A 25,779-nucleotide genomic window follows, 5' to 3' on the forward strand; every position below is an offset into this window, starting at 1 on the left:
TATTAACTCGGCTGTCAACTTAATATTGACGGAATAATAACTTTTCGTTTGATAGACCATGTCACTAGTTACAAAAGTTTAAAGTATCTTTACATCACGTTCAAATGTGATCAATAAAAAATTTTAGTGAACGTTGTTATATTAACACAAGTGTTTCGGTAGGCGTTTTAATATGCGAAATGAAAAATATACAAGTAATATCGTTTTACTGCGAATAAAAACGAAGGATTCGGTCATGGAAAGAGAAATAAAGCAAATAAATCGAAGTCGAACAAAAATTAATTACTGGTGACGACGTACGCAGTATATCGTAATAAAAAGGACGTAATAATATGAAAAACAAAAATGTATATTGTATGTTTTAACATTGTGTTTATTTTTTGCTTTCGGTGACGGTAAGACAAGTAAAAATTAGCCAATCGAGTTGGCTTATAAATTAAATCGGACGTTTTCAATTAAATCGTGAAAGTTTGTTTTCGATACATGTGTTTTCATGTGCTAGCGCCCCGAGGACATTGGTTTTTCGAAAAGGGATAGCCGCGGCCGACCGCCGCTTTTCCGCCCCTACCTTTAGTCCACAACCACACCATATACCCGCGGAGGCGTCTCTCCCATATAAATCAGATCGCTCGTTGCTGTACCCTTTAATTTGCCCGAAGCCAATGTGCATATGAGTGTATAGGGGTTTAATTCGATTCCGAATCACGATTAATTAATGCGGTTTTCGACGATTGGGAAACGGCAACGTTGAGCTGTTGCTGTGTATTGTGTGCGGCTACGGCTGCCTTGTGCGCCACGCGTTAACCCCTAAAAAAGTAACAGCTAATAATCAAACTACCAGGTTTTTTTTTTCGTAGAAAAAGTATTTCGTTTTTAGCCAACCAAACAGATTTCTTTTTACCTTTGTTTTGTTTTCACTACACAATCGTCGTATTGAGTGTGGCAAATTTCTCTGAAGGTAAATCGACTTTAATCAAAATTTACATTTAATGTACTCATTTGTTAGAGTACGTCTGTAGGACGTATTAAAGTGTGTACGATTATATTTTCATTCATCTTGAATACAGTGGAAGCTATTATAGAGTTCCCGCCTTGAGTTATTTACTACAACTTGGGTATTAACTATGATGCATATTTCAAAATGTATGTTTTAAACCAATGCATCCGTATAGAACATCTAATTGAACCACATAGAATAGGTGAAAAAGTAACATAAGAAAAGCTACTTAAAAACGTTGAACAGCTTTTGTAAATATACTAGAATGCGTTTAATGTTGCTAGTCTTTTTATATCAACTCAATTAATTGGCGTGTTTGGCTCGTTATGCATTCAATCGCTCTCGGTTCTTCATTGTATCAATTATCCTACCACCACTTGGGAAACGAACCAACAGAGTCGGGCTCTCGCCAATGAAATTCCAAAGAATCCACCCCGCAAATTATATTGAAAATGTTTTTAATGGTATCAAATTAGCGCATTACGCAGGTTGATTAAGTAAAATAAAAACTGTAAAATAGGTACGTACTTTCTACACTATTGCTATTAAATAATGAGGAAAAAAATAAAACTAAGAATGAATTTGTCAGTAACACAAACCATATGATATGTCTTAATGATATACGACGAATCGTCTGTTCAAGACTAATCATACAGCAAACGACTAATTACATTAGCTATGTAATGTCTTTATTGTTACTAACAGCATCGTCATTATTGCTTCAGTTTTATTGCTACAAAGTTTTGCTTTCTATGAAACGCCAAGACAAACGAGTTGCGCTCGGGCAGTACGTGAAAAATCAAAACAAAGTGAAATATCAATTTAATATCTCTTGCGGCGACCGAAAGCGGTTGGCCGCTTTGTAAGCCCTACAACATTAGGCAGCCACTGCCAATATCGGTGGCTTTTTTCACTGTCGAGCACGCGAAATACCGTAATATATTGTTGGAAATCACTTAGACGGTTTTAATAAATAAAGTGTAGCGTTGTGAAACAAAAATAAATGATAACGACAACAGCAGTAATAATAACATGGTGTTTGTTTCAGCCAATGGTTTCGAGCCGGATTTCTTGTTTCCTCTGGAGAACGTGACCATAGCCCAGGGCCGTGATGCTATTTTCACGTGCGTGGTGAACAATATCGGCGGTAACAGGGTGAGTGCTCCTGAAGGCGACTTCACACCAGCCAGGGTCGGTATCAGTAACGATTTTTATTCCAATAACTCTTCGCACACTGGCTTCGTTTATTCACCAGCAACGCACATCGATCAATTTGACGATAATGTATTAGAGTCATAATTTATTGTTGTGTTTTCCACTGTAAATGCCGACAAACACAGCAATGAATTACAATACACTGCACCGAATTAATAAACAATATCATGTTCCTCGCATGCCAACCTCTAAAATTTTGTTACATTTAGAAATGTATTTTACTCGACAACTATGTATTTTTGTAGTAACATACCTAAGTGCAGCTGTGTTTTGATGCACTTTATGAACGTTTTTAAAAATGTCAGTCATATGAATTGTGTTACGCCTTCTGTATACTTTTCAAATGACTTGATTTTTACCGTAAACAAATCAAGTCTTAAAACAACTGAATTCCTATGATTTAATCGAAATTATAATTATTGGAAAATGTTTAATTACTCGCACGCACAGAGTGTCCGACCATCTTTCATTACTTTTGAAACAGCGCATATTTATTTTTTAAATAATTTTTACAATTTTGGATTACTTTAAATGCATATTTCCTACTATTTGTCTATAATAATACGGAAAAATAAAAATATTTATTTTAATTTTTTTTTTTTTTTGTCTTACTCTTTTCTTACAAAATTTTTGACGGGCAGATAACAACTTTAGAATAAGTATTTATTGAGTTACAAACATTTTAATCCGTAGAGTGAGTATGTTGCACGGTTGGGTGCACTGGTGTATGTACCCTCCGCCTACACTACAGACCCTCTCTACGTATTAAAATGCCTATAAGTCAATAAATACTTATCCTAAAGTCGTTATTGACCCACCAAAACGTTTCTTAGAAAAATGCTAAAATTGGCTATTTTGGAATTTCAAAAAAATAAATTCTGGTTTTTATTATTATAGACAAATAATAAAAATATGCTTTTAACGTAGTCCAACAAAACTGTAAAACTTATTTTTAAAAAAAGTAACGCAAAATATTCGGTGATTCGAAAATGATAAAAAATGTCAGATCGCGGTGGGATAGTTTTCCAAACTAATCACATTTTTTTCTTAATTCCGTCCTTCCTACATTCTTCCACGTATATTCAATAAGTATCATCATCAACTTTGCCGAGTGTCTATTCAAATAAGCGATGCAAATAATTTTTCGATCCATTTAACACGATGAAAACATTAATTTTTAGTTTCATGCGTAATGGTAAATGTCATTTGAGTTATCTATCAAGTTATAAATTTATTTTTTCATTTACCGCTTTTAAGATTTATGTAGTAGTCATTGGATGCCATTTTTTAATCCGAGCATATAAATTAAAGGAAAGTCTTTAATAATATAGAATAAAAATTGTGTTTTAAATTAGTAAAATAAACAATAATGATTTCGTTGACACAACACGCTTAATTATTCCTGGAGAAAAATATTTTTTAAGTTTTAATTTATTGCAATCAAATTTTATAAAATTATTTTAGTATCAATTCCAAAAAATAATCCATTTTAGAACAATTTAAATTACCGTAATGTTCAAACACACAAAAAACTTCTTATTTTGAGCTTATTCGTTTATATTTTGATGAATGTGTTACCACAAAACGTTGTCGAGTTTACATCTAAGACGTGCGTTATAACTCTTGTACTAATATTTACTTCAGTAAAACATAAATGATTAATTTTCAAAGTAAGGTATTGTAGTCTTAATGGCTCTCCGAATTCACAACATATCACAGTAGTGTAACAACTACTATTGCATATCATACAAATAATTTATCAACATTAATTTAAAAATTGTTATTTACTTTTCCTAAATTAAACTCATTTAAAACGTGCTACAAATTATGATCGCCTAATTAATTGTTTGTTATGAATAAAAAATTATAATCTTTGAACGGCATGGTGAGAATGTTACAATTGCTAACGAGTTTTACCTCTCCGGAATAATTATGTAGTCGAGTGATTTACTACACGATGTGAGTATTATCTAAGAGAATCGAAATGACGCTAGTTTTTTAACATTCGATCTACTGTAAATAAAAGTAAAAAGTTGTTCCAGTACAGTAAAAACATACAAATTCGTTACGTCGTCGACCAGTATATTTGTTGTACAGCTCAAGTAGAAGTATAATATTATTTCGGATTTAATAAGAGTACGCACTCACTGCCGTTATTATTTATTATAACGTAATGTGTCCGACTTGTGTTGGCACTTCCCGTACTTCTATTTATTGGTAAATCGTTATGGTTTATATATATATACTCTTCAAAAGTCAATAAGGTACCACATTATTATTTGAAAACAATTTTTTCCAATCGTACGAGCTTACCGGAGTACACTATTATCCGTATCTACAAAAAACGTAACATTCACATAGGAACATGACTGAGTATACATGTCGTTGAGACGTGCCGGAGATCGAAAAAAACAATGTTTTTCTTTTTACCGACCGTGTGGTTATAACATTATAACGTTCCGCCCATTGTTTACATTGCGGGTCGATTTCAAAACACTTGCTCTGAGCACAACACATCCTTTGCAAATCGATCGCGTCTCGAGAAAAAAAAGGTTTATAAAAAAATTTAATGATTTCGCCAACGAGTTTAGATGAAACACCTTAACGGACATCAGTTTGCGTAATTCGCGAAGACCAATTCAACGGCAGAGAAATAATTATTCGTTAAAGGCCTTGCGTTACCTAAGCTCTTTTTAGCCAGTTGCGATAAACGGCTTGCACTGTACGGGTGTATTATATTTGGTCATACCGTAACCTCACACTCGCCTGATGCGCCTACGTTTCGCTTAAGCTGTACGCCGTTCCGTTAAAGGAATGTTGCCGAAGAGTTTCGTAATTATTTTACGCCTTGAAACGTAACAACAGTAGCCAAAAAACCTCTTCCGCCGAGTCAACCGCAGCAACGGAAGCGGCATTAACCGTCTTTCATTATAAACTTCCTCAACACGTTGATCCGCTTATCGGCTCACGCATCGCCGATCACCGACGTATGATCGCATCGATTCGAATTGAAATAACGAAAACTTTGCTCGCTCCGCCTCGCAAAATTATTGAGACGGCTCAAGGTGGACGTCCTCGTCCCGTTACTTTACCCGAATGTCACCGCCACATACGGTTAGTTTTTCAATCCTTTTGAGGAAACTCGCTGAATAAATCTGCATAAGAGTACACGCCTACCTCCGTACGAGTATTAGAACACGTAAGTCCTTTATAAGTCTGTAGTACTTCTGTTTTATGATTAACAATACGCTCTTGTCAGATAGTAAGTTCTAATTAAACGATTCCAAGCATTGTTACCGTTTATAAAATCAGTATCAATGCATAGACAAATTAAGCGTTCATTGAGTATCTATTTGGATGACTAAAGCATTTGATTTTTACAATGCATTTCCGGGAATATACACAATCTTAAAAAAAAAAACTGTACCATTGATACATCAGTCTGAAGCANATCAATTCCAAAAAATAATCCATTTTAGAACAATTTAAATTACCGTAATGTTCAAACACACAAAAAACTTCTTATTTTGAGCTTATTCGTTTATATTTTGATGAATGTGTTACCACAAACGTTGTCGAGTTTACATCTAAGACGTGCGTTATAACTCTTGTACTAATATTTACTTCAGTAAAACATGANAATTACCGTAATGTTCAAACACACAAAAAACTTCTTATTTTGAGCTTATTCGTTTATATTTTGATGAATGTGTTACCACAAAACGTTGTCGAGTTTACATCTAAGACGTGCGTTATAACTCTTGTACTAATATTTACTTCAGTAAAACATAAATGATTAATTTTCAAAGTAAGGTATTGTAGTCTTAATGGCTCTCCGAATTCACAACATATCACAGTAGTGTAACAACTACTATTGCATATCATACAAATAATTTATCAACATTAATTTAAAAATTGTTATTTACTTTTCCTAAATTAAACTCATTTAAAACGTGCTACAAATTATGATCGCCTAATTAATTGTTTGTTATGAATAAAAAATTACAATCTTTGAACGGCATGGTGAGAATGTTACAATTGCTAACGAGTTTTACCTCTCCGGAATAATTATGTAGTCGAGTGATTTACTACACGATGTGAGTATTATCTAAGAGAATCGAAATGACGCTAGTTTTTTAACATTCGATCTACTGTAAATAAAAGTAAAAAGTTGTTCCAGTACAGTAAAAACATACAAATTCGTTACGTCGTCGACCAGTATATTTGTTGTACAGCTCAAGTAGAAGTATAATATTATTTCGGATTTAATAAGAGTACGCACTCACTGCCGTTATTATTTATTATAACGTAATGTGTCCGACTTGTGTTGGCACTTCCCGTACTTCTATTTATTGGTAAATCGTTATGGTTTATATATATATACTCTTCAAAAGTCAATAAGGTACCACATTATTATTTGAAAACAATTTTTTCCAATCGTACGAGCTTACCGGAGTACACTATTATCCGTATCTACAAAAAACGTAACATTCACATAGGAACATGACTGAGTATACATGTCGTTGAGACGTGCCGGAGATCGAAAAAAACAATGTTTTTCTTTTTACCGACCGTGTGGTTATAACATTATAACGTTCCGCCCATTGTTTACATTGCGGGTCGATTTCAAAACACTTGCTCTGAGCACAACACATCCTTTGCAAATCGATCGCGTCTCGAGAAAAAAAAGGTTTATAAAAAAATTTAATGATTTCGCCAACGAGTTTAGATGAAACACCTTAACGGACATCAGTTTGCGTAATTCGCGAAGACCAATTCAACGGCAGAGAAATAATTATTCGTTAAAGGCCTTGCGTTACCTAAGCTCTTTTTAGCCAGTTGCGATAAACGGCTTGCACTGTACGGGTGTATTATATTTGGTCATACCGTAACCTCACACTCGCCTGATGCGCCTACGTTTCGCTTAAGCTGTACGCCGCACCGTTAAAGGAATGTTGCCGAAGAGTTTCGTAATTATTTTACGCCTTGAAACGTAACAACAGTAGCCAAAAAACCTCTTCCGCCGAGTCAACCGCAGCAACGGAAGCGGCATTAACCGTCTTTCATTATAAACTTCCTCAACACGTTGATCCGCTTATCGGCTCACGCATCGCCGATCACCGACGTATGATCGCATCGATTCGAATTGAAATAACGAAAACTTTGCTCGCTCCGCCTCGCAAAATTATTGAGACGGCTCAAGGTGGACGTCCTCGTCCCGTTACTTTACCCGAATGTCACCGCCACATACGGTTAGTTTTTCAATCCTTTTGAGGAAACTCGCTGAATAAATCTGCATAAGAGTACACGCCTACCTCCGTACGAGTATTAGAACACGTAAGTCCTTTATAAGTCTGTAGTACTTCTGTTTTATGATTAACAATACGCTCTTGTCAGATAGTAAGTTCTAATTAAACGATTCCAAGCATTGTTACCGTTTATAAAATCAGTATCAATGCATAGACAAATTAAGCGTTCATTGAGTATCTATTTGGATGACTAAAGCATTTGATTTTTACAATGCATTTCCGGGAATATACACAATCTTAAAAAAAAAAATTGTACCATTGATACATCAGTCTGAAGCAAAATAGCATTCCTAACAAAGATGTCCGATATCTTGAGCGTTTCGATTGTGAACCATTAAAATCGCTAATAAATCATTCCGCNATATCTTGAGCGTTTTGATTGTGAACCATTAAAATCGCTAATAAATCATTCCGCAGTTGTGTTTTATTTTTTTTTTTGTCATCCTATCGATTGTCATACACAGTAAAATTAACATGTTTTGCCCGGAAATAGAAATGACACCGAAAATGATACTAGAATCTCTTAAATAATTACAGGGAAAAAATATCAAAGTAATAGATGTTTGTAAAAACAGATTGAAAATATATATATATTTCCTTAATACAATTAGTTACAATAAATCGTAATGTTTTTCGAACAATGTGTATCTGAAATTTATTGATAAAAATAATCATGTCAAAAAATATTGTTTTTTAAATAGTCAACAAATTAAGAAATAACACACAATATAATTAAAACGAAGAATGAAGAAATTACACAAAAAGCAATCGCCTTATTTGTTAAAATGTTTTGGAAATAATATGAAAGCAAAGTAATGATTTTGTATTAAAATGTGAGTCATATAATGACTTTGAAACCATTCAATCGAACACTATAATATTTTAATGGGATTAAATTTATTTTTCGTTCTGCAGCTTTCATAATCACCAAATCGAAAAATAAATGACAAATTATAAAAAGTATCGCATCATTCAGTGTTATCGTTAATAGCTAAAAACAATATTCTATTATCTTTCATAGCTTTAAAGTATATTATATTTTAAAAACTTTATCGATACATGAATTTATATTGTTAATTTAATAAAAACCAATGAATCGTATTCAGCTAAAATTTAACTAAACACATCATGATAAATATTATTTACAAGAATCTTTATTAAAATGATTACACGGTTTAATTGTTTTGTCTAGAAACTTGAATTATCGCGGTAACTACGAGCACAAACTTACAATAAATGTCATGCTATTAAAACATTGTTACGCATTTAACAAATCCAATACACGTCTGTGGTATACTCGGTAAGGTTTGTGTACATGTGTATTATGGCCTCGTTATTCTCGTTTTGAAATGTATTGTGTCATGGCGTCTGACCCTATACGACCGAAGTGTTAAGCAAAGGAGACTAGATAATAGGAGTGTGTACACAACAATAATATCACGATGATGATTCCACTCCAAAAGCTTGTTCTCGGCATTATATTTTCAGTCGGGCTGCCCCCCCCCTACCTATTGGCCGACACTTCTGTCCCTCAGACCATATTCTCGTGACAAACGGTGTTCGCTGTTTGTTTTATCCGCAAGTTTGTGGCGGTAGGGTCGACGTCCCTGTACGACCATCAACGATGCATGTCATTTTGTCAACCGTTGGTGTTGTGCCGTAAAGGACATTTCGTCGTAGAACGTTATTCAGTTTATATGGTATTTTTACACCAAGCACTTAAATTTTTTTTTTTTTTTTAAGGAATTAAATTGAATACCACAACAACCTCTTGAAACTCGCTTTCGATTCTCGAGTATAAAATAATAATGATTTTTATCAGTTTTAGACCTATGTAATTTCAAACTTTCGGTAGGCACTTTAAAAAGTATTTAACTTTATAAGTCTAATATCTTTATTTCTTTAAAACTTTCACACTTCTATTGTTTACATTTTTCAATACGTTATTTTTAAATAAGTAAAAGTACGTTTCAATTGTTATCTGGTCAAAATAGGTTTTTGTGTAGCTGTTTTTTTTTATTTTACCATAAGAAAACAACTATTTCTACGACTTATGATGACTGCACTGAGACTTGATAATAATAATATTTTATTGGAGAATCGTCCAAGTTAATTTGTTGCTCAAATTTTAATTCGTCTTAAAAATCATTACTAGAAAGTGCTGAACAATTTAAAAGTATTACGCGCCTTAAAAATATAAGGTCAGAGGGGGTGAATCGTCCCAGAAGGTGGAACGGGTTTAACAATTGCAGAATCGTATAAATGTGTTTTTGATCGGATCGTCATAAGCATACCTTAACAACAGAAACTAGAAGTGTGAGGCAGAAAAAAAAAAGGAAAAAACGGGCTGCTCGTGCTGTGAGTCCTAATGGCGCGGTAAGTCGTATTGAAAGTTTTGCAACTTTTTTCGTATGCCTGGACAAATAGCGATCGACCCAATTTTCTCCCCGCCCGTTGTTCGCAGCCAACGAAAAGTGTATACAATTTCAAAGGTAAAGGTATACACCTAAGAAAAAAAATACATACGTATATATATTGCGCTCGATGCCAGCGGACTGCGAAGACTTCGATAACGTAAACAGATAAACGTAACGGAGAATTACCAAGGCGATTTTCTCCTGCATCTTGTTGTCTCGGTGGCGGAATCCTCATTCCTAACGCATTTCTCAATTTCCTTTTTCATCAACTCGCCCCCTCGTCTCCTCCAGAACACTGCGAATACATCCTGCCTTTGGAAAAGAAACGTATCTCCGGCCAAACAGATAGCAAAGGCTAAAAGAAACACTGTGCATATTACGTACTCCATTCCGTCGCTGATCTTTCGACGGCCGCCGTTTTGAATTTAAATAATAATGATAATAATTATATCTGATGAACATTACATGAAATATTTGTGTTCATAGGAATCTTTCGTGGATTTGTGACTTAAACAAATGGGTTGTCTAACCAAAACGCCGTCGCGATCAACGCGCTCGTTCGTTAACGTACCGAGACAGCCGTTGAGAGACCCTCAAAAGCAATTTTAAGAATAACATACACATACATGTCCTTGGAGTACAATAAACCCGTACTTCAATTTTCTCGATTCAATTTAAATCAACCCAGATCCTAAATTATCCACTTGTTTGTCAAATAATGGTAAAAATAACTTAAAACAAAAGAAAAAAGCCCACCCAAAGTTACGTTCAAATGTTTTTATTTATTCATGAAATCTCAGTATGATCTTATCAAATAGGCGGTACAATTTATTTCAACGAAAACGCTATTGTTAATATTAATATTATTATTATGATGACGTCGTAATGTATAATGCTAGGAAAAGGTGTATCAAACAGGGTAAAATATTTATAATTTTCTTCCTTTCCTACTTGCAATAAAATAATAAATATTGTTGCAAAATAATAACGACGTACTCTAACGCAAGTTGCAAATACTTGTCTGCGACAAACATATTTTCAGTTTTAAGTGCACACATTTTAAGTGTTCAGTTGTTTTACATTTTTTAAATGATCAAGTTCAACTTACATACCATCGTCTCCTAACAAGGAACACGTATTTTTTTCGCAATTATACCAACTGCACTTCGCCGATTAAAAGACACAAAAAATATATATCTATAATATTATCGCCTTGAATACATGCTAACGTATCCTTTATGTTTGCCTATTTCCTCTCGAAACTTAAATTCCATTACCTAATGGATTTTCGTCCTGCTGCGTTGAATATCTTTTGACCTGATAATGTAGCAGATCGTGATTTCAATACACAATAAACAATATCATATGCATGTTATTATTATGATTTTATATTCACTGTAATGTACTTATTTGTATGAATATGTTAACATATATTTACTGAGCACATTTTTATTATTATAAAAATGAAACGCACAAATTGTAAAACTTATTTACTAAGGTAGAATGAAAAATGCACCAATAGTACGGACAACACTGATCTATTTGCTATAAGATTAATTAATAAAACAATTTTTTTTTCAAAAATGAATAAGTAAATGAATTTAAATGTAAAATGTAAATGAATAAGTATAAGATAAGTATTAGAAAAATTAGTTTTAATACTTATCAAATGCTGGACACTAGCAAATCGATCGGTCAATTCCGATGTTTGTCTCACAAATTAAATTTAATAATATCGTACTCTCCTACGATAATTTGACATAATATATCAGCTCTTTAATTTTACTCTTAATTCAATGGATTTCAGGTAGCTTGGATTAAAGCCGACACTAAGGCTATATTGGCTATTCATGAACATGTTATCACTAATAATGAGAGGTTGTCGGTCACGCACAACGATTACAACACGTGGACGTTAAATGTGCGGACGGTCCGTAGAGAGGATCGTGGCACATACATGTGTCAAGTTAACACAGACCCGATGAAAAGCCAAGTAAAATACAAGAGCTCTTGACAATTAACTAAAATACTTATCTATTTATCTCATTATTTTACACTTAAGAGCGCTTTTCTCGAAGTAGTCATTCCTCCGGATATAGTTTACGAGGAGACATCCGGTGACATGATGATACCAGAAGGCGGTTCGGCCAAATTAGTGTGTAAAGCGCGTGGGTATCCAGAACCAAAAATACTGTGGCGAAGAGAAGACGGAGGAGATATAATTGCTAGAACAGGAACAACGACCAAAACGAAAAGTAAATAAATTATGTCGAGTAAACAAAAGTTTATTGTTAAATATAAAAATATAATCTAAATATCATATTTTATTGATCAAATGCAATAATTTTACAGATCAATTTAATATAAATTATATTAATATAATCATTGATAAAAATGTTTGTAAAATAAATTTTTATACTCTTAATTATTTGAAAATTTATTTATTAAAATAAATACAGCTTTAATGATAATGTATTTATTTCAGTGCAAACGGTCGAAGGCGAGTTTTTAGTATTATCTAAAGTGACAAGATCGGAAATGGGAGCATACTTATGCATAGCAGCCAATGGTGTGCCCCCATCAGTGAGCAAAAGGCTAATGTTACATGTTCACTGTAAGTACTTACATATATGGCTTTGGTGTAATAATATATATTATCAGAAGTACATACTACAAATAGTTTTTATTGAACTTTTTTGAAATGATGAAAAAATGTTTGTAGTGGAAGAAAATACAAAAGAGAGAGTAAGAGAGAATCCGCATGATTTTTTAGTCTCCCGCCGGCGATTGTTCAAGAGTGACAGCCAAACAGATTTAAAGTTATTTTTTCATCCAATCGTTAGGGTTATTCGTCTGATTGGCATTTATCACTGATATCACGGTAAAAATTCCGTTGACGAAGTATACAAAAGAATATTAATAACGTCCATCAATAAATATACATACATTGATACATCACTCTTTTCATTGCACTCAATACTCCAATATATTATGATATAATATAGAGAACGAATAAGGGAATAGGAGGCTGTCGGCAAAAACTATTTTTCGCTTTAGAAATACCGTAAAGTCAGTGCAAAAAATATAATAACTCATCCTTCACAAATCAAATTCACTCGTTTTTTTATATTATAGAGAGATATCCAATGAAGTATTGTTCACTGGATGCTATTTTGTATGATCTAACTATGCACCCACGTAAAAAATACAGATGGTTTATTTTACTTTCTCTACTGTTGATTTACAATTAAATATTGAAAAATTTAATTTCTCTAAAACACAGTCTATATATGTGGGAATAACGTACTATTTAACAATTACTGTATTTTANTAAAAAATACAGATGGTTTATTTTACTTTCTCTACTGTTGATTTACAATTAAATATTGAAAAATTTAATTTCTCTAAAACACTTACAGTCTATATATGTGGGAATAACGTACTATTTAACAATTACTGTATTTCATAGTATCAAACAAAAGAATAAAATTATTTGAAAAATCGCCGGGTCCTTTGTTACATATAATTATTATAAGTAATATTCTAAGAATTTTCTAGGTTCAAAAATATTCCGATATTTTACTGTACAATTTTCGCAAAAATATAAAATCCAAAAATTGTTATATAGCACATTATTTTTACCCAGGCTTTATTTGCAAATTTTATTTCTAAACAAATTTTTTTATACTACTGTAAATATAGACATTTTTAATTTACTTTTTTTCTAAGTTAAGTATAATTTTATTTCTTATATTTGTAAGAGGTAAAATGTTAAATTTTCATTTGTAATATAATAGTACAATAGGGTAATGATACAAGTGAATGACAAGTCTTAAAAGAGAATATATTTTTAAATACCAACAGAAAAGATTTTTTACTGTTCAAGAACATGTAGCAAAACTGTAGTAAAACTTCTGTAATTCAATAAAATTTTAAATCGAAGTTGTTTTCACTTGAATTGAATAAAAAAAAATTAATTATTTAATTCCTTATAAATCTAGTTAGTGTATAATACAATATTCTAGTGTATGTCAATATCAGATTAAACCGTGATTGTTTAAAATTTGTATCATTTTCAATTATTATAATTCTATAGTATAACATTATTCAAATCTATTCAGGGGGTCTTAAAATATGACAAAAATCATGAGTGTCATTTACTGGTATAGTGTCATACACTGTTTTTTTTACCCTATTACAAATATATTTTAAAATTGCGAAAATACGCAATTTAATTAAATTTTATTGAAATTTCAAAATATCAATTTTTTAGCTCTATTCTTAAAAAACATTAAATGGGTCCATTGCAACTTAAGAATAAGTACTTATATTAAATTACAAGGACTTTAATATATTAGGTATGTAGCGCAGATGGGTACAGCTCGTATATTTATAAGACTAATCAAACCCGGCGCCATAAATTTGACTCCTCTGCTAGGTACCTTACCAAGTAGTATATTAGATAACTTTAAACTCACAATAATCATTCCTTGCTTATTGATTTTGGATTAATTTTTACAAAATTCTACAATTTCTTATCGTTTTGTATCTATAAAACTATGCATAATTGATGGACTTGTTTTTTTTAAATATTGACATTTTAATCTTCGACTAATAGGAATAAAAGCGGACAAAAAATCAAGTAGTTGGTTCTGATTTAGGCAAAAGTAATTCCGCTTCAAATATAGTCACAGCAATTATTTCACACATGCAATGTGTTCAAACAAAAAAAAAATTGTCCAACTTCTGTTCTAAACAAACGACATAAGCTCCTTTATTTTTTGAAGATGTATCAAAACACATTGCAACGACGCTTACTTAAATTCCAAGTTTTGATCACTTAAACTATTAAAAACTGCCGTAGTATGCATTTCACAGGTCGACGATATTTCTCACGATTTTTCTCTACCACTTTATGAAACAAGTATTTGAAAGCTATCAACATGTTTCTATGTTGTGTGAGGTCGAACATTAGTTTTCTGATTCAATGAACTGTTAATTTGCTACTCGTTGAAAATTATGTTTTTTTTTAATTAGCTACTTATTGTCTATATTTAACTCGGTATCGTTTTATTGTACTGCAATTACATAACAACCTACACTGAGAAATCTTATGTGAAGGCTCAATATACATGTATAATACTATTTGTCGAATTTTTATTCAGAATTTCTATTAAACTACTTCACATGATTATAAACAGTAAAAATATTTAAAATAAAAATTTTTATTCTTAAAAATGCAAATTAACTACATTTATTTTATAATTAATACATTTTTATCAAAACACTTTTTTTTTTTATAAGAATTGTTCATAGGCTAAAGAAAATAATTAAGAGTGATATTAGAAAGAAATGTCACACATTAAATTTTTTGAACCACTCTAGAATATATGAGAGTTTTAACTTCCATCAAAGTGTCATATAGTTTCATTTATTTGTTGACTAAAAATCCTAGATTGGACAACATGACTTTTTTGTTACCTGTTATATTCATTGATTAACCAATAATACACAGTTGTACAGCATGATGACTTTTTTTATCATTTGTAAGGTACACGACCCCAGTATCTCTCGTACATTGCATTTGAAATAGTACAACTTGTTGGGTTTTTTAGATGTCAGTTCAATAGAGTGGAGACTCCAGTAAATAACATACATGACAGTATAATGTACGAATAGTGCGTGTAAAATGCATCACATTTGTCAACTCCACGGCCACGGTTAGATATACGGATGGGGTCGATAATTAATTAGGGAGGGCTGTTGTCTTGCTATTGCAGTTGTGACGAGACAAACGTTAATCTGTTTGTCTCGTATAGAATGTGTTGTTTAAAAGGGCTGTTCATTAGGACCCGTTGACGTTTTCGGCCGCTATAATGGAATTTGCCCTGACCTCTCTACTCTCCCCTTGACTCTTGGAATAAATGGTCGCCAAACAAACCACTCGTGTTTTATGCTATGGGCGAGGTGCTATACTATCGCGAACGACAAACGGTCGTGAGAGCAGTGTGTGTGCATTACAATAAATTCGTATTTGAAATTTAGTTATTGCTTGTTTCGAATAATTTAATTATTCTTAAATTACGATCCTCATTTCCGTTCGTCCGCGAGAAAAACCCAACAAATATAGCCAAATTTATACTCGCTAATAATTCAGAGAATTCCCTACAACCGTATTTACACTGATGCAGTCAGTACTTGGTTCAACACTGCTTAATTTTTACAATACAACAACATGCTTTTTCTGTAAGAAACCTATTGATTTTCCGAGCTACAAATATCCACAGCTTCTAATTATATTACTCGACAAGTAGTTTAATCATTCCGCCAGTCTCGGTACATTTTCAGCATACCTAAACAACGTACAACAAAGTCGGAAACAGTGCTTCAAAGGCTGTACGCACGAACAACATAATATGAATATCATTCGTTTGCTTTGTAGATCACGGTCAACGCGACACCACTAGAATTCATACATCAAAAACACATACATGCATGCGTAATTTAAATATTTTTCTGCAAACAGAAAAGTTTTAGTATTCAAGACTGCAGTTGAAAATAGTAATTATAGTTTATACATCTTTTGTATTATATTGCAGCTTAAAAAAAAAAATCATTTTTTAAATTATCTTGAAAATTATTTACGGTATTACTATTCCCTAGAACCAGTGTAGGCATAGTAGGGGTGTGCAAAAAGTACAGCCGCACAGGGCCGGTCGTACGGCAATGAGTACTTCTAATAAAAATATTCAATTCAAACAAATTCCGTATCATACAGGAAAATCAAATAAATTTATAAAATTTTGATTGGTAATAAAATAATTATTTATATTCCATTGTAGCTCTTAATAAAAAAATATTGTATAACCAAACAAACATAACGGACAATGAGTTATTCGACTATGGACACGCAAACGTATTTACAGATGCACCATAATTGCCTACACGTGTCGCCGTCACATATTTAAATTAAAAATTGTTTGATCAATTCTAAAATTGATTCTACAAAGCGTATTGATGTTTTATTCACATTTGATACAGTCAACAAACAATACACTTTACCAATGCTTGTCTTTTGTTTTATATCGAAGCAATTATGTTGCATACTCCAACACAAATAAAATTATGTAGTGAAAGAGCATGAAGAATTAATTGTAAAATACAATTTCTACAGTACATACCACATAATACCCGCATACTTTACCTAATGTAAGAGAAATGCTTAGTGTGTAGGAAACTGGACCGTGATGATTACTTTAAAAATCCTTTTAAGTCAGTTGAGTTACGGTTTGTAGATAATTTTATACTCAAGACCGTGTATCGGATTACTGCGGTTGGTTATTTGAATTTCCTTTCGTTGAATAATATTTAAATAAAATATATGACTATGAAACTTGCCTCTCGTGTAAAATATCTTAGTAGATATACTTATGTCAACTAAAGTACAATAATGATACGACATAGTGGGGTACTGGCATATAGGCAACCATTATAGATTGAAATCTGACAGTGATTAAAATTACTATCATCGACCACTTCAATGCGGCTGTACTTAAACGAAGTTTGAATATTCTAAATCTTAGTTAGTTGACAATAATTTCATTACGAATTGAAATTATAATTTATCAAATCCTTTGTTAGCTAGAACATGTATTTTTTCGAAGGGAGTCTCCTTTCTTTTTATAAGCTTATTAGATGACACTAAAATCCTCTCTAAAAATATTTTTAATTAAGAACACTTAAATCTTATTAATTTTGCGAGAGAGAGCCAAATTTGATTAAATGGGGTTACTAAACATGTTCAAATAGTAAATGTTTATAGTATTTGACTTCAATTATAGCACTAATAGTTGAAAAAAAATTATAGTAGAATATATTACAATAAGAAAATCAAAAGTGGTTTATATCATTGTAAAGAATTGTTTCGAAAATAATTTGGATATATGTTAGTAATAATAATATTCTCACTTAAATATCTATCATTAACTAAATTGTACATAACTTAACCAGAAATAAAATTCTATAACTGTAATATTGAAAAATAATTGAGCTACAATCTTATTTTATGAAATAATAATTTACAGTTTGAGTTGAAAATATATACTATTTTCAATGTTTCTCAAGAAACAATTTTTTTTATTTAACTAAATATTAGACACTATTAAAAGTATTATAATTATAAATCCTATTTTTTATGGAAACGACCGTTTTTCTTTATTTACACTTATAAAATAATTAAATAATTTAAGTAACAACACTTCTCTATCTAATATCTGCTAAATATTCTAAAAGGAATAATGCATTTTCAATTACCCCATTCGTCTACATTTACCCTATTTTACTATTACTAAAAACCTTATTAAATCATTGAATCGTGGAAAAAAAAATAAGAGAAGTCCCAATTTAAAAAGTTGACGTTATGATATTAGTACACAATAATTATTATTAAAAAATTACCTAAACCTAAATCCTTTTTAGTGTAACCCATAGCGCAAAATAAATTATAAATGGACGTATAATGTAAAAATTTTATAAAACAAAGAATGTAAAAAATGACACCTGAATAAATAATCTTTACGCAAATAATGCAAATTTTAGGCGGAAAAACGTCAAAAAAAACAATTGCATAAGTAATGGCAATCGATTTTGCAATCTGGTTTCGGTTGAAACTTCCAGTTTTTAATTAAAAACTTCATCCAGCAGTCAACGAGTTAGTTAGTTAGCAATTTTTATGTTGGAAAAAAAATAAGTGAACAGTTGAGGTGGTTATTACAAGTTAAAAGAAAGGCGTAGACGAGGACGAAGACAAGGAAAGGAAAATATCAAACATAATTTCTAACAAATTGTAATATTTATCAAAAACTTCGAAGTAGCGACCATGACTCTACTTAAACCAATTAATAGCATGACCTTTTTCTTTTAAACCCGTGTATAAACACTAAATTTTTAAGATAGCAGATCATGGTTTTCCGACGAAACAAAATACATTGGTTTTTACATACTTGTCAGAAATGAAATTCCTACTGAATAGTTATCATCGTGGGTTATGCTTGGATATATAGAAAGTTTAAAAAAGGGAAACATACTACTAAAACGAGTAGCAATAAATATTCTATAACGTTGAAGTCTCAAAATACATATAAACATTATAGATGTAATAAATATAAGAATTCAATGAATATGTAACATATTTCCTCTTTACTCATTTCGACTAATCTAAGTTTATCATTCTCATTTCATCTTGTATTTGTAAATTAAGTTTATCGATTGTATTCTTGTTTTCTATAAATCTATACTTAAATTACATTTTCACTGTTTTTAAACAATAAACTGATAAAAATTCTATACTTTGATATTTGACAGTTCATCCTTTGGTGCAAGTTCCGAATCAACTGGTAGGCGCACCGCCCAGAACAGATATAACACTTCAGTGTTATGTGGAAGCTTCGCCAAAATCTATTAACTACTGGACTAGAGAATCAGGTTAGTAACTAATACAATGTATAATAATAATATACAATAGTCATGTTAATATAAAAATACTGTGTTTATAATTCAACTCAAAATAACATGTTATATCAATTATCCAACTCAGGGACCATTTTAACGCATTAATACAAATTAAAAATGTATATTCTAACGTAATAAATGGCTAACTAAATAGAATTCATAACTGCGTTAAATACATAATATATGTATGAGAAATAAAAAGAATATCCGGATGAATTAACAATAATAATAATAAAAAAAATTGTCGCCAACCTTTTTTTTTTTTAATTTGACGATACGTACGCATGTACAATAGAGAACACAAAGGCCGAATGCAATATATTATAATATCATCCTGAAAGGGATATTATACCTGGGACAGAGAAAGGACGTGAAAAGTCGGAAAGAGGAAAAGAGAAGGGGGCAAATAGGTTGACATTATAATTGTATTGGTTCAAAGGCCAAACGGGCCGCCGTCGTATACTGTTAGTGCTGGTGCAAAATCTGCGACCCGACTCCAATGTTATCTCTCTTCCATTCCCATAGCTGCAAACACACTTCTATACATGTACCTCTACGGTGTGCTTTTAAAAACCTCCCCAACCACTTTGTTCAAAGCCATGCTAATAAATGTAATTTACATATTTTTCAAATAATTCTATCCGGCCCCACACCGTTATTCCATGCAGAAGTGTAGTACTGCTACCGCTATAAAATTACTGTTAGAGCAATGTCCCTTGTCCTACTTTCATCCCATCACCTAATGATGCTACATCCGGTTTAGCACTACAATGTACGTACATAAAAAAAATGACAATTATATTATCTCTCTTATAATTTTACTTATACGATTATTGATATATGTAAGATTTTATAAAATTATATAAAAAAAAAAATTAATACTCAATTGACTAAAAATTACTATTTTAATATTTGTTAAACATTTATTCTCTTTGTAACTAAATCATAATAATATTATTTTTTCATTTATAAGTAAATATTTTTTATTAAAATAACACTATATAACATTTTGTTGTGCCAAACAGTATTTAGTACATTCTGAATAAAATTTCGTCACCAATTCTGAATCTAGATTTAAAATGTTCAGATTAATTCTAATTTTTGAAATAATCGCTAATTAATGAAAATCATATAAATAAGTAAATAATTTCTCATTAAAAAAAATTATTTTTTCTAAAAACCCCATTTAAAATTTTAACGGGCATGTTTAAGAGATACTTGCGAAATTTGAGATCTATATTTTAACTTAAAGCTATTACACATGAACCTCAATGTTAATTTTGACAGTTATTTTATAAAAATCAAAGTTGAACTTTTCTCTCTACCTTTTTTTTTGCTTGAACATTATATATTTTTTTGTGGTAGATAGAATATTTTATAAGGATTATAAAAAGCAATTTTTATGTTTCTAGCATAACTATATACCGAAATAACCGTTGTTAACAGTGTTAACAACGATAAATTTTTTCACTGTTAAGTTAATAACTTAACAGTGAAAAAATTAGAAAAGCTCAAAATGTTGATATTATTACAATATTTTTATAAAAATGATCTTTAATTCTAAAATAAAATATATTTTTAAATAAATATTTTACATATTCTTATAGTTTTTGATGCTGAATAAAATAGTTTAATTAAATTTCATGTATCATCATTAGATAAGTTATAAAGGTATACAATCCCATTAATATTTAGAATACACTGTATAACTTAATTAAAAACTTGTATAAAATTGCTAATTTATTTTAAATTAATTAATTTTTGATACTGGGATTCTAATTTAAATTAAAAATATATTTTTAAAATATTAAATTGTCTCCTTAATTTTTTTTGTTTTAGGAGAGATGATAATATCAAACGACAAATACAACATGACTGAATTAGCAGTATCATACTACAGTTCTCAGATGAGATTGACTATAAGAAGACTAAAAAAATCGGATTTAGGTGGTTATAAATGTATATCGAAAAATTCTATCGGTGAAGCAGAAGGCAATATTAGAGTTTATGGTAAATGTTTCAGGATTACTTTAAATATTAATTTTAGCATTTATATATGAGATTTACACGACCCTCGAAACCAATAGTCAAGACAGTACGTACAATAAAGTAGTTTTGGGGAAAATCATTTTTTTCTTAACTATTTTGTAATTATTACCACACAAACAAAATTAATAATTGTTATAAAAAAACTTTTTCGTTAGAATCCAATAATACAAATGGATTAACAAAATAATACTATTAAAAACTTCTCAACACAAATACTTACTTTTTACTCAGAAATTTTTTTAAAATATTTTACATAACCAGCATTAATTGAATAATATTCTTTTATATAAAATAATAAATTAAAACAGATATTTTACGGTAATTAAATATCAATCTAAATTGAAGTTTCGAATTAATTTTTAACTTAACAGGTTGTAATAAATTCTTTGTTGAAATATTAATATAATTAAAATTATGTACCTACACACAGTTGTAAAATCCTTATCAAATACTGCATATGTATTTTCTCCCTACCCTAAAAAACATTAAACATGTACATGACAATATACATTAAGTGGATAGTAAAATAAAATATTTAAAAAAATATTTGTCTCCCCCATGAAAAATTTCTGCTGAAGACCTTGGGTTCATCCAAACTGCAGATTAAACTTCAATAATTTTTAAATTTAAAATGTTTTAGAAATGGACTTAACCAAATCTAAGACTCCTGGTGAAGAAGATAGGGATAATACTATAAACGTATCAAATTTTGACGAAGAAGAATACAATGGACAAAATTCTACAAACAACGTTCCATCCTACAAAGACCAAACTCATCGTTTACACAGATCGTCGGCAAATTCAAAAAAGAATATTGGGATGAACATGATTTCTTTAGCTTTACCAGTAATTCTGTCACTAACACAACAAAAAATAATGCAATTGACTAGAAAATGAAAATCATTATTTTAAATACTATACTTGTAAATAATTATAAATAACATAATTAACATTTTAATAAAAATTTTACCATTCGATGAGTCATTGCGAACAATGAGCCTCATTCTTTTTTTTTTTAATTAATTACAATTATTATTCTATCTTAATGAAAAATGTACGATTCCTAAAACTTATATTATTTGGGACCGGAATTATATGCATTTATAAATTTAGTAAGTTATTCTGAACTCGCCATCAGCCATTACATATTTTTATTAACCGACTTGAAAACTTAGTTATGTGTTATTACCAGGATTGTTGCTTAGAGGATAGGGGGTTCTTACTCCCTAAAATAAAAAATATTTCTTTGCTATTATATAATCATATGGCAAAGTTGCACAAATTTAGGACCCTTCAAAGTGGCTCAAACACAATTTATAAATGCATATATTCTGAGCTTTACATGTTATTTAATGTTCAGTAAGTAAGGAAATGGGTTTCTATTGTTCTCATTGTTTATAACAATTTACCTGTTTCCTTACTTACTGAAAACCCTGTATATATGGTTATGCAAAACAATTATTTCAATAAATTCTATTTAAAAAAAAAAAGTTTAAAAACAAACAAATGCCATTTATTTATTACATCAAATATTTGAAGAATAAAAATAGCTCTCTCAACCAAAAAACTTAACCATTTTATTAACTACAGATGCTGAAGGAACAGGTAAAATAACATATAACCCCTATTTTTGAAAGGAGATCATAAATACTTGACCATAAAACGTCGGATAAATGAATATTCAAACATGAAACTATTGCAGTGGATTTCCCACAAATTTTTGAATATTAAGAATGTATTTATATGTACATTTTACAACTTAAATATTAATATTAATTTTATTATTATATGTATAATGTAACATCATAATTCATAAGTAAAAATTGTTTAAGTAATAAAAAATTGATATTGTATTATTACACATTGTTATTGTTGATATTTCATTAAGTATACAAATTTCAAAGATGAACTAAAATAATAACTTATAGTGAGTTGTTTAAATTAAAATTAAATTTAAAAAATTATAGAAGAGTGATTGGTTTATCATAAAACCATCTCAAAATAAATATAATTTTGAAAAAAAAAATTTGACTGTTTTTTTAGTTACATATATTTTTTTGATTTATCAGCTAATAATTACTTTTTAGCATCATTCTTTATTAACATATAGGGTGTTAACTTATTTTTTCAATTAGCAATGTACAAAGTTAACTAGCTTATTTAATATATAATAATGTAATTAAGAAAATGACTGGTTGTTAACAAATTTTGGACCAGTATTTCATAAGTTATAAACAATTTAAAGTTATGACTAGAGGTTTTAAGAAATTTAAGTAACTAAAAAAACCATAAACTTTTTTCAATATCTTATTTATTTTGCGATTAAGAGTGTGGTTTATGATAAAAAATCACCCTATAAGTAAAGCTGTAGCTACAATTTATCAACCCCAAATAACACAAAAAATATGCATGCAATATACGGTCTTAGGTCAATTACTTTAAAAATATTCATACATTTAAGATAAATATTTTAAAAGAAAAAGCAAATTTATAACACTAAATTATTTTCTTAAAGAATCAAATTTTTTCAGACCATCCATTAAAACATTCATAGTTATTCCTTTTTTAACTAAAACACAAACCATTCCAAGGCGCTCCAAATCAACAATATTCCGGTGCTCATCATCAAAAAATACCATGTCTTCTAAGTCTACATTGGTAGCTTTACTTATTCTATTAAAAAACAACAAATATATAATAATTAAAATTATAAAATTCATAATAGGAAGTGAAAATTATTGCATTCCATATAATATTATTAAATATTTTCTTGTCAACTAAATATTACAGAAATCAGTACTAATATATAAAAGATATGAATCCAAAAATATCTTAAACAAATTATATTCACAAATAATAATTTATAGTACAATACAAGTTATAATAATGAATTTTTTATAATAATTAATTTGATGCTTATTAAATATGCCAATTTGAATATATTTATTATTATTAACGTTTTATAATCTTACTAATTAATATAATACAATAGCTAATAAAAAAAATTGTCATTGATGTGAGATGTCAATTTTAAATATTTTAGGATACACAGATTATCTGAAAAACAATCACTGATAGGGTAATTCTGAGGTCATTTTAAGAACTAACAATCCTGAACAACTTAAAAATGACTCCCTTCACAATCCAAAACTGACATTTTTTTTTTTTAGCCAATGAAATTGAAACGAATAAAATAATATCATTTTACAACACTATCAAGTAAGCTAAAAAACAGAAGGTAATTTTTTTTTTATTTCAATTAGTTTTTTTAATGGAAAAATCTAGTAAAAATTCTAATCATGAATTAAATAATAAATTATATCAACCAATTCCTTAAAGAAAATTCTAAAGTAGGGAATACAACTCTCCAAAAGTAATTATTTATAACAAAATCTATATAATTTTAATGAAAATTTATAGGACATATGATATGTGTTACACTGTCATCCACATATTAGAAATTAAAATATATATATATATATATATATATTCAGTATTATGTATTTTTTTATGTAGAATTTTGTACATATGAAATTAATTTTTATACAACCATCATTATCCCAAGAAAATAGCTTTTTTGCTCTGGGTACCATCTTAAAATTTCCCAGCACCCACATTTGAAAATGTTAGACATTAACTAAATTAAATCTGTTGAAAATTTATATAGTTAAATAATATGTTCAATCATTAATAGTGTAATTTAGAAAATAAGTTATTAAGATTGTAAACCGCAAATCTTGATTAATATTATTTATTGTCTGGGTACCACAAATTAACTTCAATTTTCCTGTGTTGTTCTCTACATCAGTTTTTGGGTACAACTTGAGGGATTGATCCATAAGTCCTACCACTGGTTCAGATCCGACAGATGTTTTCTGCATCTTTCCTCACTAGATAGTCTGCTTTTTCATTATCAGTCACAGCGCTATATCCTGGTATCCATGCTAGTGTAACTTTATTGAACCTTGCTAGTGATTTTTAAGTTTCCTTGTATTAAAGGATTAGCCTTGAAGTCACTTGGTTATTACTAAGTATCTTCAGAGCAGCTTGACTATTATATACTGATTGTTATGTTTGTTTTCTTGAATATTAGCAGGTTTTGAACCCCTATTAGTATTGTCATTACCTGTGCTGTAGCCTTGGTATGAGCTTTAATCTCTAGGTGTAAAAAAGGTAGTCTAATTAGTGCTTCCAGTGCCACCGTTGGTGTGGTTCTTATTGCTCCTGTAATAACTATAGCAGCCATTCTTTGGATACGTTTAAGTACTTTCCTATATATATA

The 25,779-nt window shown here is 30.1% G+C and overlaps 2 protein-coding genes across 5 annotated transcripts in view; one reads left to right on the top strand and one right to left on the bottom strand.

Annotated features, from left to right (window-relative positions):
* Window positions 1-23,368, top strand: part of LOC126905140 (lachesin) — a 101,345-nt gene extending 77,977 nt beyond the window's left edge. For 3 of the 4 annotated variants that reach the window (XM_050684582.1, XM_050684585.1, XM_050684583.1), the window contains exons 3-9: window positions 2,046-2,188; window positions 11,746-11,931; window positions 12,001-12,193; window positions 12,424-12,552; window positions 19,302-19,421; window positions 21,288-21,458; window positions 22,138-23,368. In XM_050684582.1, the coding sequence (XP_050540539.1) occupies window positions 2,046-2,188; window positions 11,746-11,931; window positions 12,001-12,193; window positions 12,424-12,552; window positions 19,302-19,421; window positions 21,288-21,458; window positions 22,138-22,394 (1,199 nt within the window). In that variant the 3' untranslated portion in view covers window positions 22,395-23,368. The remainder of the gene's footprint in view (window positions 1-2,045; window positions 2,189-11,745; window positions 11,932-12,000; window positions 12,194-12,423; window positions 12,553-19,301; window positions 19,422-21,287; window positions 21,459-22,137) is intronic. The other variant, XM_050684586.1, reaches the window with a different exon arrangement.
* Window positions 23,369-23,819: 451 nt separating this feature from the next.
* Window positions 23,820-25,779, bottom strand: part of LOC126905145 (magnesium-dependent phosphatase 1-like) — a 6,318-nt gene continuing 4,358 nt past the window's right edge. The window contains exon 5 of the mRNA XM_050684594.1: window positions 23,820-24,170. Coding sequence (XP_050540551.1) covers window positions 23,999-24,170 — 172 coding nt within the window. The 3' untranslated portion in view covers window positions 23,820-23,998. The remainder of the gene's footprint in view (window positions 24,171-25,779) is intronic.

Source organism: Daktulosphaira vitifoliae, unplaced genomic scaffold (assembly GCF_025091365.1).
Source record: "Daktulosphaira vitifoliae isolate Bord-2020 unplaced genomic scaffold, ASM2509136v1 Scaffold_4, whole genome shotgun sequence".
NCBI classification, from domain to species: domain Eukaryota; kingdom Metazoa; phylum Arthropoda; class Insecta; order Hemiptera; family Phylloxeridae; genus Daktulosphaira; species Daktulosphaira vitifoliae.